The sequence below is a fragment of the Electrona antarctica genome (assembly GCF_951216825.1).
Source record: "Electrona antarctica genome assembly, chromosome: 22".
In the NCBI taxonomy this organism is placed as follows: Eukaryota; Metazoa; Chordata; class Actinopteri; order Myctophiformes; family Myctophidae; genus Electrona; species Electrona antarctica.
Window position 1 is genome coordinate 21,323,941 of NC_136805.1, and position 15,000 is coordinate 21,338,940.

General features: G+C 44.8%; 1 protein-coding gene across 1 annotated transcript in view; it reads left to right on the plus strand.

The window, feature by feature from the left end:
* ankfn1b (ankyrin repeat and fibronectin type III domain containing 1b) overlaps positions 1-15,000 on the plus strand; it is a gene marked incomplete at both ends in the record, with an annotated part of 212,638 nt that overhangs the window by 109,414 nt on the left and 88,224 nt on the right. The window contains one exon of the mRNA XM_079492165.1: positions 10,789-10,829. Coding sequence (XP_079348291.1) covers positions 10,789-10,829 — 41 coding nt within the window. The remainder of the gene's footprint in view (positions 1-10,788; positions 10,830-15,000) is intronic.

The window sequence follows — 15,000 nt, forward strand, 5'->3', positions numbered from 1 at the left end:
GAGTGGCGCGCTACGAGCTTGTAGGTCTGCTATTTTTGAAAAATCGTGAAAATATTTATTTCAGAAAACTGGAGGATTTAGAAGGATTTTTAAAAATGTTGAGGTCAGGCCTAAATGGGTCAAATGATAAGGGACAATATCGGTGGCACCCAACTGTAGCTGTGTTGGTAGCTCCTCGATATAGCTGATAGAAACACGTTCTCTGTAGAGAACGACAGTCCAACGGATGCAAAAGCAGCAACAGGGACGGACCTCTGGTTCTTCACCAGTGCGGGTGGTGGTGGTGATTGCTGCCGGTCAGCCGGTGTAAGCAGTGCTTAAAATAAGTTTGACCTGGACAAACTGGGGAGGGGGGGGGTCATTTCACACCAGAGTGTGATTGTATTGCTGTATTGTTGTATTGTGCTTTCTGCTTTGGCAATGTAAACGTAGGTTTTCTCATGCCAATAAAGCCCTTTGAATTGAATTGAATTGAATTGAAAAGACTCAAACCCCTCCAGACACGCTGCGACGCAGGACACAGAGAATAGATGTGTATTCTTCTGTCTGATACACTGTCTGTCGGCCTTGAGTAGTGGCTAGACGGTGGCCTATAGGCAATATAATTTTAAATAAATTGTCGGAGGGGAGGCAGAAACGTAGCAAAGTAAGGCATCTGCCTGCCTTTGCCAACAGTAAATCTGCCCCTGCTTCAAGACACTCTCCTTATGGCCAGTACAGAATTCAATCCATATGTTGATCTGCCCCCCATGCCAAAGCGCCAGTGCTCGCCCAGCAGTCTGCTGTCACCCAGGCGGATCCGTGCACGCGACCTTGCACTTTAGGTCCGAAAAATTAACTACCTGGGCCCTCATCAAACCCTGTACACTCAAGACACTGGCCCCGCTGCCACCCTTAGATCTCCATATATGGAGCTGACCTGTTCTGACATTCCTTATGTTGATCTGACCCTGATCAAACCCTGTACAGTGTACACTCAAGACACGCTCCATGACCAGTACAGAATTCATCTGACCCCCCCATGCCAAAGCGCCAGCGCTCGCCCAGCAGTCTGCCGTCATCCAGGCGGATGCGTGCACGCTTCTCGCCCTCAGGGCGTCTTACTGGAAAAAACATGATTCAAAATTCACGTTTTGATTTTAAAATTGTGGAATGCCTGAACCAGTGTGTGAAGTGGCAGTGTGCGGGTTCTCCCTCCTTCTCCTACAAAATTGTGGAATAAAAAAATCATGATATTTGAGGGAATTGTTTAGTTTGTTTGAGTTGTGAGCTTGTCGTTCGGCTATTTTATGCGAAAGCTTTCCCGAGTGTATACGGATGCTGGCGTTTTACAGTAAGTGGTTTATAACTGAATTGTTTCTATGCCTCCCCTTTCTCCACCTACTGTACACCTGGCAGACGGCACATCGTGCACTCTGTCTAAAACCAGGCACTTGTTACTTGTCACCCAGGCCTCAGCCCAAGATAATCCAATGACGTGTGGAGACTGGAGCCAGCGGGGACCGTGTTGCACTTCCACACTGCTGACCCCCCGCCGGGGTGAATGGCACTGAACGCCAATGTGGGCTGACTGATCGTAATTGAATCGAATATATTAGAATGGCCATGACTTGAGAAAAGAACTGGAAATGACAGAGAGAGAGAGACACGGCGAGAGAGAGAGAGAGAGAGAGAGAGAGAGAGAGAGAGAGAGAGAGAGAGAGAGAGAGAGCATTTTAGAGATGAATGTCTCGGAAAATAAACTCTCCTCAATGATGATGATTGGTAATAATAATGATCAGATCAACTTGAATTGATTGATTGATTGATTGATGGATTGATTGATTGATTGATTGATTGATTGATTCATTGATTGATTACTTTTTTAGCAGTTTGCAGGGAGCACAGGGTTAAAGGTCTGCTATGAGGATTTAAACCCCAGAAAGCTTATGGATTGTTTCCATTGGGGTCCTTATATTATGTACTCAATTCATCGAAAAAGAACCTGGAAGATTTACGAGATTTACTGCATGGGGTTTGGTGTGGAGGGTGTAATTAGTACTAATTACTGACATTTCCAATGTTTACTTTCGTGACCTTCCGTGTTCACGTTCACTCTTCTATTGGAAATAATAACTAAATGCACATACGGGAAGTAAACAGGAGATGGCAAGACTTTTTCTCTCTCTCTCTCTCTCTCTCTCTCTCTCTCTCTCTCTCTCTCTCTCTCTCTCTCTCTTTGTACAGGTATGTACAGTCTCTAAAGTATGCTTTCATTTCATTACTGTAAAAAAACTTCTTCCCATTTTGGGGACCTATTTTTCCCGTTGCATACATAAAAAAAAACAACAACTTAAGAATAGTGAAAATAAGTTCAGATCGGCCTCTTTTGGGTCTCTCAAGCTTGTTCAGTTTGTGAACCATTGGTCTACTGTACCCATTCCAAGCTGTATGAGGTCATTGAGGACAACACCAAAGGTATCCTCTCCACCTCTCTCTATATATAATCCTCCCCCGCTGTGCACACACCACATAAAGGATGCCCACCTGTCCTCGGCACCGCTGGCAACAGCGTGGCGCTGGCTGTGTCCACTGTGGGGCGCAGGGGGAGGGGGGACCGAAAGGTCACACATCATCCAGCTCTAGTGCCACCCTGCCAGCAGCCTCCCCGCTGTGCAGGCAGCCGGATGAAAGTTAAAGATAAAAATATACCTACGGATAGGCACACTGTATATATTAATAGAGACGGCACCCGAGTTCTCCTCCCATCCACTTGCATTAAGTTGCTCAAAAGCGCATGAGGCGATTTCACACCTCCTTCCGGGATGGATTGGGCCAAATCGTGAACGCGCTGGCCGTTGACTATCATTGCACGCGTTCACGTCATGAACGTGCGCAATGATAGTCAACGGACCAGAATTGGCAATACGGCCACTATGTCCATTTTGCCTCAGGGTTTCCTCCGGGTGCCGTCTCTATTAATATATACTCTTAAGACGCACGCACACACATGCAGGGAGGAATCATTGGCCTGGCATTCGGGAAAAATGTCAGCATGAAAGAACACGCATGTGTACAACAACCTACACACACACACAGACACGCGCACGCACGCACACACGCACGCACGCACGCACGCACGCATGCACGCACGCACGCACGCACGCACGCACGCACGCACGCACGCACGCACGCACACACGCACATACACACTGTCAACGTGTGTGAACATGTATACTCCATTTGGTTACATTTGTACTGTAACAGGCTTTTCTAGCTGATCCATCCAACGTTGTCAGGATTAAGTGGCTTATCAAAGGCATTTGAGAGCTGTTATGTTAGCTCTTATGACTCCAAGAGAGAGAATGCCCTTTCATTGATTCTTATTTTTTCTCAATTCATGAAGTGCGCTTTCTTAGCCCACTCCCTTTATCCCGCTATACTAAACTGTGTTGTGATGTGTCACTGTGGAATCGTGAATATAGTCCATATGGCCATAATGCTATATTCTGTCAATAATATTAGACTACACTTTGGTCTCTGTGTTAATTTGATGCAGGTTAAGTGGAGTCACATTGTCTGGTCAAAAGTGCTTGGGTCTGAGAGCAAACACCTCAGAGGTTCTCATGAAGTACCCTGTGGCTAAAGCTTTGTTATACTGCTTGGAGCTTGGTCACAGGTGTGAATCAAAACACACAGTGGGACAGCCATTTGTTGTCTCTCTGCCATCTGTTGATCTGTATGTTAATTTTGACTCCACCTCTGAATTCAATTCTGTACTATATCATGTCATGTTGTCAATGTGAAAATCATCTAGTCTGGGCTGGCTACGGTCAGTCGTATGGGGCCCTGGGCTCCATGCCCAGGGGAAGCTATTCTCTCTGTATTTGTACTCCTGCAATAAATACTACTCCGATGGGATTCCAGTTCACCTCTCTGCCTGCCTGTTCTTTCTCCGAACCGATCTGATGCTTTTTGACGAGGTTTTTCACTACTCTACAGTTTGCGTTAGCCTAGTTCATCTCTCTAGAGTTTACTACGGTTTAGTGAGTTTTAGGGTGTGAAAATACACCACATAGATGTTGCCCTGAAACCCGGTGTCTTTGGTGCTTCCAGCGCCAGGCAGCAGAGGGCCAGCGGGGGCTTTTTTGATATTTCAGTCTAATTTTGGCGGTTGGAGGTTTGTTTGATTTTTTTCGGCGAGGCGGCGTTCGTCTACAGCGGGAAGAAGTGGTCTTCTCTTCGGCGAAGATGGACGACGACGGCGCAAGCGGTGCGCTCCGGATCTCCAACGGACAGGAGTGGAGGCCTGGACTCAGCGACGATCAGAGGGGTGCAGCGGGCCTCTACAGCGCGTCGACGGGGAACAGCTTCTCTTCACGTCTCGGCGGGGAGCAGCGGATCTCCAACCCAAGGAAGGGGACGTCTCTACACGGCCTTCACCAAGCAGCGGACGGTGGGGATTCATCACGCCGTGCATCGGGAGGGGAGAGCGATCAGCGCATGGTTCATTTCATCAGCGGAGGTGGTCACGGACGGACGGCGGCCGCGTTCATTTCATTTTTCAGAAACAGCGGATCTGCAAGCTCGTTTTGCGGCGTTTCTTTGTTTCGATGAGGCCTGTAGCTGCACGTGCGTTCATGTTTTTCTTTCCAGTCATTTATGTGATATTTCATATTCATATAATGTCTGGAGGGGGGAGTATGGTGCTGTGTTGGATAGGACAATGGAAGCGGGACGGCGGTGCGAGAGAACAGCAACTTTCATGCAGCTTCTGTTTGACCAAGCATGGCTGTACGGACACGAGGTGAGAACAATGAAAAATGCAACATTATAAGAAGTTTATTAATAACAGATGGAGAGATTCAATAGTCTTTATCTGTATTCAAAAAGTGTGTCTAAATGTGAGTCTATTCAGCGTATATGTAGGCATACGTTGATGTTTGTGTGTTTTGTCGATTTAAATTAGTTAAGAAGTTGATTCAAGAAATAGAGTCTATGGGGTAATTTGGAGAATGTTTAAATAATTTTAGCTTTATTGAGATTAATTGATGCTCTGTGTCAGACGGCCGAGATCCCGGTGCCACTCTCATACGCTTCAGTATAAAATCGTCTTAGAATTAGTAGAGCTGATTATTCTTTTCTCGTGTTAAATTTAGTTTACGATAATGTCAACTAGAGGCAGTTAGGGTGCCACGACGTGCAAAGATTTATTTTGTTATTATTGAGAGAACTTTTGCCTTTAAACGTGAGGGAGTTAGCGTTCATCAAGTAGTTACTTGAAAAGTTAGGGTCAGGATAAGTAACGTAACCCGATAGTACCCTGGTTAAGTTGAACTGTGACTTGTTAGTCTGAAGCAGGAGGTGGCCTCTGGCTAGGATCGTATTGGCATCGGATCTTATTTTGCCCACTCCCTTCCCCGCATCGCGCTCACCAAGCCTTTGAAGGAGTAGTTTCAAAATATGAATGAATTTATCAAACATGTCCGAAAAACTTATTTGAAAATGAATGTTATGGCTATGTTTTACTCTTAATATCATATTAAACTGGGTGTTTAGTTATTAAGATTGAAGGCCAATAATTATTCCAACAAAGTGGGAGTTTCAAAGTGAAACAATGGGGTTAAGACGAAAGTGTTGTGGTGATTTTAGTGTATTTGAACCAGTTGTAATCATTTTGGGAACTTTGTGTAATGTTGTCACTTATTGTTGTTTTTCCTGGTGTTTGGTAGGCTATGTGGAGTCAAAGGGGGGTGTACTACAGTTGAATATGGACTATATGTATTCTTTTGTATGCCAATCTTGTGATTGTCATAAGGGGGGAGTGTGGAATCGTGAATATAGTCCATATGGCCATAATGCTATATTCTGTCAATAATATTAGACTACACTTTGGTCTCTGTGTTAATTTGATGCAGGTTAAGTGGAGTCACATTGTCTGGTCAAAAGTGCTTGGGTCTGAGAGCAAACACCTCAGAGGTTCTCATGAAGTACCCTGTGGCTAAAGCTTTGTTATACTGCTTGGAGCTTGGTCACAGGTGTGAATCAAAACACACAGTGGGACAGCCATTTGTTGTCTCTCTGCCATCTGTTGATCTGTATGTTAATTTTGACTCCACCTCTGAATTCAATTCTGTACTATATCATGTCATGTTGTCAATGTGAAAATCATCTAGTCTGGGCTGGCTACGGTCAGTCGTATGGGGCCCTGGGCTCCATGCCCAGGGGAAGCTATTCTCTCTGTATTTGTACTCCTGCAATAAATACTACTCCGATGGGATTCCAGTTCACCTCTCTGCCTGCCTGTTCTTTCTCCGAACCGATCTGATGCTTTTTGACGAGGTTTTTCACTACTCTACAGTTTGCGTTAGCCTAGTTCATCTCTCTAGAGTTTACTACGGTTTAGTGAGTTTTAGGGTGTGAAAATACACCACATAGATGGATGCCTTGGAAACCCGGTCCTGTTGGTTGGGAATTGATTTTCCTGGCCACAAGATACCACATAGATGGTGCCGAAGTTTGTATGGTGAATGGTAGATAATTTACGACATCACCTTGTAGAGTGGCTGTTTCTTTAATGTTCAGAATCATCTGTGATGTGTTGTGATGTGTCAGCTTGTAGAGTGGCTGTTTCTTACCTAATGATCAGAATCATCTGTGATGTGTTGTGATGTGTCAGCTTGTAGAGTGGCTGTTTCTATAATGTTCAGAATCATCTGTGATGTGTTGTGATGTGTCAGCCTGTAGAGTGGCTGTTTCTTACCTAATGTTCAGAATCATCTGTGATGTGTTGTGATGTGTCAGCTTGTAGAGTGGCTGTTTCTTACCTAATGATCAGAATCATCTGTGATGTGTTGTGATGTATCAGCCTGTAGCGTGGCTGTTTCTTATAATGATCAGAATCATCTGTGATGTGTTGTGATGTGTCAGCCTGTAGAGTGGCTGTTTCTTATAATGATCAGAATCATCTGTGATGTGTTGTGATGTATCAGCCTGTAGAGTGGCTGTTTCTTATAATGATCAGAATCATCTGTGATGTGTTGTGATGTGTCAGCCTGTAGAGTGGCTGTTTCTTATAATGATCAGAATCATCTGTGATGTGTTGTGATGTGTTGTGTCAGCCTGTAGAGTGGCTGTTTCTTATAATGATCAGAATCATCTGTGATGTGTTGTGATGTGTCAGCCTGTAGAGTGGCTGTTTCTTATAATGATCAGAATCATCTGTGATGTGTTGTGATGTGTTGTGTCAGCTTGTAGAGTGGCTGTTTCTTATAATGATCAGAATCATCTGTGATGTGTTGTGATGTATCAGCCTGTAGAGTGGCTGTTTCTTATAATGATCAGAATCATCTGTGATGTGTTGTGATGTGTCAGCCTGTAGAGTGGCTGTTTCTTATAATGATCAGAATCATCTGTGATGTGTTGTGATGTGTTGTGTCAGCTTGTAGAGTGGCTGTTTCTTATAATGATCAGAATCATCTGTGATGTGATGTGTTGTGATGTGTCAGCCTGTAGAGTGGCTGTTTCTGTAATGTTCAGAATCATCTGTGATGTGTTGTGATGTGTCAGCCTGTAGAGTGGCTGTTTCTGTAATGTTCAGAATCATCTGTGATGTGTTGTGATGTGTCAGCCTGTAGAGTGGCTGTTTCTTACATAATGATCAGAATCATCTGTGATGTGTTGTGATGTGTCAGCCTGTAGAGTGGCTGTTTCTTATAATGATCAGAATCATCTGTGATGTGTTGTGATGTGTCAGCCTGTAGAGTGGCTGTTTCTTACCTGATGTTCAGAATCATCCTTATTGTCACATCACAGGTTTACGGGTGTAAAAAGTGTGTGAAATTAGTTTTTGAGTGAAAGTTTTTGTGCAAGCTCCATCGTTTTTGATTGATTCCAGAAAGAGATTGAAAATAAACGGGAAGACAAAATATAGAAGGGATCAAAAGAAAGCCAACAAGGTATCCTCTACATATTTACAAATAGCATATCCATTCAAACATTACATGAGGGATTATCACGTATTATTACAGTATGCCAACAATTGGGACGCTATAGTTTAATATGGTTTATATTCTGCACATTGCCATCTTGTTGCACAGGTGGTGGATGGTAACCGCAAGGTTGCCAGTTCGAACCCGGGCTCCCCCAGAGTTAGTGTCGAAGTGTCCTTGAGCAAGACACTGAACCGCAAATTGCTCCTGATGTGCTGGTTGGTGCCTTGCATGGTTTCCGCCATTGGTGTATGAATGTGTGTGTGAATGTAATGCACAATCTATGTAAAGCGCCTTGGATAAAGGCGCTATATAAATGCACCATTTTCCATTTTATTATACGTGTATACTTGGTCGTGTATGACCGGAGTGCCGCAAGGCTCTATACTGGTGCCGTTTCTGTTTTCACCTCTACATTAAATATCCTTGTGGAAAATAGAAGATGTACAAGCTCACATGCTATGGTTTAAGTGGTTATGTGAAGATTCTTCTCCTAATGTCTCGCTACCAGCACCTAACCCCCTCTTCTCCAGCATCATCGTCATCCCAGCTGGGTCTGTGAATATCAGTGGGGAGCACGGAACACATCGGCTCGCGCTGATTGACAGCGTTTATAGTGAGCGGCGGTGGGTCCGCTTGGCCAGCTCCCCGCGGCGTTCAGACGCACCGTTTATCCCTGTGGTGGGAAGGTGGGGTGAGGCTGCTGTCTCTCAGCGGGGAACCGCCATCCCTGGCGTAGCCCAAATTAGCGTCTTTGCGGCGAATGAAAATGCAAAACGACATCAGTGTCGGATTCCAAAAATGTCTCTGGCTTGGGGCCAGTCGCCTGTGTGTGTGCGTGTGCGTGTGTGTGTGTGTGTGTGTCTGTGTCTGTGTGTGTGTCTGTGTGTCTGTGTGTGTGTGTGTGTGTGTGTGTGTGTGTGTGTGTGTGTGTGTGTGTGTGTGTGTGTGTGCGTGTGTGCGTGTGCGCTTCTGTCTGTCTCAGCATGTGTCAAATTCTGGGTGCTCCATTCTTGCAGGAAATGTGGCCGGCAGGGGGGCAGACATACAGTATGTGTGTGTTTACGGTGTGCATGTGTGCGCGCGAGGTGGGGGATTTATGTTTTGCATGTGTACATATTAAGTTGTCTACGCCTGAGGGAGGCATTCAAGCCTCCTGTTGAGCAGAGATGAGAGGAGATCTCTCTATCCCCCCCCCCCCCCTCTCTCTCTCTCTCTCTCTCTCTCACACACACAAACACACACACACACACACACACACACACACACACACACACACACACACACACACACATCACGCTTTATTAAATGTAAGTGAAGACAGCATATCCAGCTGATCAGGCCTTATAAATCATCATAGTCGAGGAGCTAATTGTTTAGAATGTTGTGGACGCCATTGTCCATGTAATTGCTTCTTTCTAGTGTGACATTGTTCACTTGATTGGTTTTGCCCAGAAGGTTGATGGCAAGAATTGAATTGAAGTTTAACATTATGCATTAACTGTAAGGTCACCTTGACTATAGCCTGGAAACCAGACGAGACTGCCACAGGGAAAAAAAATGTGGAGATTGGTCTGGCGTAATTACATTTCGCTCACCCCATAGTTGTGGGTGCCCAATCAGAGCCCACTATTCAAAGTTGCTGTGACTGTGAGGTTGGAATCCATTTGTAACTGCCCCTTGGAAATAAATCTTACACACAGAAGTTCCAGACTAATATCTACGCAGTGCATGTGTGTTGGGGGCTATTTGTGTGTATGTGTTTGTGTTCCTTTGTACAAGGTATTTTTATACTTGTGTGTATGTGTTTGTGTTCCTTTGTACAAGGTATTTTTATACTTTGTTTGTTTTTTCATATCGACATGCACATGTTTCAAATATGTGCGTGCGTGTCTGTGTGAGACATTGTCCAGGTTTGCTGCACCTTGCTGTTGCTATGTTTGATTCTGCCAATTGTTCTCGTTCAGAGCAACGTATTCTATTCTCTCACATCACACATACTAACACTGCTTTCATGCACCTTGCACCTTGCTGTTGCTATGTTTGATTCTGCCAATTGTTCTCGTTCAGAGCAACGTATTCTATTCTCTCACATCACACATACTAACACTGCTTTCATGCACTTTTTTGTAGTCGTTGCTTTCTACTGGCAATCTGCTCGTTGTGCACGTAACAGGTTAACTGCCACCTGGTGGACGCAAGAGCCAGCGCTAGACTGCCGACCCGGATCTACTTAGTTTTAGTGTGTTGCACACTGGATGCACGTCCGGTTTGGGCGGCCAATGTTCCAATCGAGATCACCGGATAATCAGAAAAGACCCCCGAACATCGCACGTTTTGTCAAAACCATGGAGAGCTCCGTAGATTTAGAGTTATTCAGCTTTTTAGTCCGCCTGTATACAAGAAGTGAACGTCAGTGCGCGTGCGCAAAACCTGTCTAGGATCGCTGAAGAAGGAAAGGCCAAGCAAAAAAACAAAACAAAAAAAGAAATCAGCGATCCGGTTTGATATCAATGATAAAGCTTATCTGACGGAACGTTCCGCCAATAGCGGTTGCCGGTTGGATTCCAATTGGCGGAACGTTCCGTCACGAGCAGTTATTTTGTTAATTAAAATCCTCTTATGTTGGTACAGACGCGTGTTATGCATTTCATTTATATTTATTACTAGGTCAGGTGTTTCAGCGTTTAGAGCTTTGCCAATTTGAAGTGTGCCACATCCTTGTGTTTTTGGTTGTCTTTGATATGTGCATTTAGTTGGAAATGGATTGTGGATATTTGTCATGGTCTAATGTGAGTCTCTCTCCTTTTGTCAACAGAGTCTGGGATCTGCTGACCGAAAGGACAGCCTTCAGAAGAAGTAAGTGTATGAAAGTGTTATGAAAGAAAGAATGTAATAACTAACTGGAAAATATATTCCCCATATAGCTCCCCCATTCTCTCCACTCCTCTGTTCATCATCCCACCTGGCTTCCATCCATCCATCCATCCATCCATCCATCCATCCATCCATCCATCCATCCATCCATCCATCCACATCCATCTATCCATATCCATCCATCCACGCACGCACGCACGCACGCACGCACGCACGCACGCACGCACACATACTGTACATACATACAGCCTTACAGCCATACATTCATCTTTCTCTTTCTCTTGTATGTACAACTATTTGTGTAGTCATGGGTTAAGGTTTAAATGCTTTTCTTAAAAACTCAAAGTCCACTTGGAGTCCTTTTGAAAACACTCAGTAGGTTGTGATTATAGATTAGTCTATGGGTTTAGGGATCTTTTTTTTCTTTTCTCTTCAGAAAACCCAGCAAACATGGGAAATTTGACCTGATTTAGCTTCAATTTCGTTGAACAGAGAAAGTGTGTGTGTGTGTGTGTGTGTGTGTGTGTGTGTGTGTGTGTGTGTGTGTGTGTGTGTGTGTGTGTGTGTGTGTGTGTGCGTGCGTGCGTGCGTACGTGTGTGCGTGAGTGTATTGGCATGCGTGTGCGTGTGTGTGTGTGTGCCCTCATTATTGGTGGTTGCAAACCGAGGGGTTTTAAAGCATTTAAATTCTGCCCGAACCTTGCCACTAATCTAAAATAATCTGCGTGTCAATACAGTGCATCCGTTATGATAAATGGACAGCCACATGGCCATTTCACCATGCCACTGATTAGAATGACAAGTAAGACGTTGCTCTAATTAACAAAATTCCCCCCAGTCCCAAATGTATTGATTAAACATCTCTGTTCTGAAAGTAAAATATAACAATATCTTTCTGCATTGTTGGTAGGAGAGGAATGTGTGTGAATGGTAGCCTGGGTTCCAGCCTGATTCGCTGCGTTCCGCGGATCTGAAAATGTCACTGCGCTGCTCAGTCTGGACAGTCTCCTATTCTCCACAGGTAGGCGGGACATGAAATGGAAATGGAACTGTGGCTTCTGATTGGTCTGTGGTGCGGGTTGAGAAAAAACACCAGTTGGACGTTATATCAATTCGCACTGCGGAGCTACTGCTGTTGTCCTGCAACGTCACCTTATCATTCACTAAACTCACCCCACACAGCCATCATGTCTTTGTTACTACTGAATCTGACAGTGTACTACTGCAGGGACTCTCAACGTTTTTGGCTGGGGACCCCCGGAAATGCTTTGACCATGTCTCAGGACCCCCGCCCCGCCCCCCTCCCCACCACCAATACAAACTGACTGCAAAAATAACCTTAAGGGTCCAGTTTAGAAAATACAACAATACATATCAAGTACACTGTATCTCAAGTTCAAGTACACAGACTTAGATGTACATGGGCATACAGTTAATACGTGCGTGTGTGTTTGTGTGTGCATTAGGTTCCGCACAGATGGTGAAAAACAACCATGCTGTTTTCGTGCTCATACCCAGACACCCAGACACCCAGCCACCCACCCACACACATTCCGTAAGGGAGTGGTTGCACCACTCAAAAATAATAACATATAAAATAGGCCTATACAGTATATTTTTAATGTAGGCTAGTAGTATTAGCAAGCACAACCCAGTAAGAAATACTAATAGTGGGCAACAGTGGATTTAACATAGCTTAAACCAACCAAAAGTTGTTTGCAGTTGCAATTAGTCAAAATATCGGCGTGTGTTACACAGTGTGTGTTTCCCATTGAATCGGGTCTGCTTGTCACGCTAAAACATGTTCCCCTAAATATTTCTGTCGGAGGCAGCGCTGTTTAGTTGAGAGAGTTGCGACATCTCCGTTCACTGCTTATTCGTGGGGCTGCATGCGTCACTGATCACTCCATTGTCGTCACTCTCTGTCTCTAAACAGCTCTAGTCTAGAGGCTGCGCTCAGTCAGAGCCAACATGGCGGCGCACAGCGCGCTGTGTTGACAGTGTTGTTGAATCTGACAGTGTACTACTGCAGGGATTCTCAACGTTTTTGGCTGGGGACCCCTGGAAATGCTTTGGCCATGTCTTAGGACCCCCGCCCCGCCCCCCTCCCCACCACCAATACAAACTGACTGCAAAAATAACCTTAAGGGTCCAGTTTAGAAAATACAACAATACATATCAATTACACTGTATCTCAAGTTCAAGTACACAGACTTAGATGTACATGGGCAACTCATAATATAACAATAGAGAAAATACATCATAAATGAATACTGAAACCAGATTTAATAATTAAGGGTCGCGACCCATGTGTTGAGAACCCCTGTACTACTGAATCGTTTACTTTTTACCGTAGATTTTTACTCTCAAGTCTCGAACGGCGCTATTTTTGACACTTGGACAGAGTGGCGCTGTCTGATGACGTATCAGCAACAACGTGGCTACCTACTGTACAGTAACATTTGACGTTATGAAATGCGAGTCAAGCAGCAACTCTGTCCAGACTGAGTAGCGTAGTGACATTTTCAGATCCGCATAATGCAGCGAATCAGGCTGGAACCCAGACTATGTGAATGGGCTCAGCCTCTAATAGAACTGAACCCAGGCTATGTGAATGGGCTCTAATAGAACTGAACCCAGGCTATGTGAATGGGCTCTAATAGAACTGAACCCAGGCTATGTGAATGGGCTCTAATAGAACTGAACCCAGGCTGTGTGAATGGGCTCTAATAGAACTGAACCCAGGCTGTGTGAATGGGCTCTAATAGAACTGAGCCCAGGCAATGTGAATGGGCTCTAATATAACTGAACCCAGGCTGTGTGAATGGGCTCTAATAGAACTGAACCCAGGCTATGTGAATGGGCTCTAATAGAACTGAACCCAGGCTATGTGAATGGGCTCTAATAGAACTGAACCCAGGCTATGTGAATGGGCTCTAATAGAACTGAACCCAGGCAATGTGAATGGGCTCAGCCTCTAATAGAACTGAACCCAGGCTATGTGAATGGGCTCTAATATAACTGAACCCAGGCTATGTGAATGGGCTCTAATAGAACTGAACCCAGGCTATGTGAATGGGCTCTAATAGAACTGAACCCAGGCTATGTGAATGGGCTCTAATAGAACTGAACCCAGGCAATGTGAATGGGCTCAGCCTCTAATAGAACTGAACCCAGGCTATGTGAATGGGCTCTAATAGAACTGAACCCAGGCTGTGTGAATGGGCTCTAATAGAACTGAACCCAGGCTATGTGAATGGGCTCTAATAGAACTGAACCCAGGCAATGTGAATGGGCTCAGCCTCTAATAGAACTGAACCCAGGCTATGTGAATGGGCTCTAATATAACTGAACCCAGGCTATGTGAATGGGCTCTAATAGAACTGAACCCAGGCTATGTGAATGGGCTCTAATAGAACTGAACCCAGGCTATGTGAATGGGCTCAGCCTCTAATAGAACTGAACCCAGGCTATGTGAATGGGCTCTAATATAACTGAACCCAGGCTATGTGAATGGGCTCTAATAGAACTGAACCCAGGCTATGTGAATGGGCTCTAATAGAACTGAACCCAGGCTATGTGAATGGGCTCTAATAGAACTGAACCCAGGCTATGTGAATGGGCTCTAATAGAACTGAACCCAGGCTATGAGAATGGGCTCTAATAGAACTGAACCCAGGCTATGTGAACGGGCTCTAATAGAACTGAACCCAGGCTATGTGAATGGGCTCTAATAGAACTGAACCCAGGCTATGAGAATGGGCTCTAATAGAACTGAACCCAGGCTGTGTGAATGGGCTCTAATAGAACTGAACCCAGGCTGTGTGAATGGGCTCTAATAGAACTGAACCCAGCTGAACGCCCTCTAACAATTCACCTTGACATGCACCACTGCACTGTTCGGTACAACATATTTTTTAAAGAAATGTTTTGTTAACTTTTCATTGAAGGTCATATCCTTACTTTCAATTGAAACAGCAACACACTGTACTGTGTGTAAATTTGCCTTGCTGCATTCGTCTTGTATTGCTCCCAAGCCAGATAGTAGCTAGTAGCTGTGTGTGCATGCATGTGTGTGTGTGTGTGTGTGTGTGTGTGTGTGTGTGTGTGTGTGTGTGTGTGTGTGTGTGTGTGTGTGTGTGTGTGTGTGTGT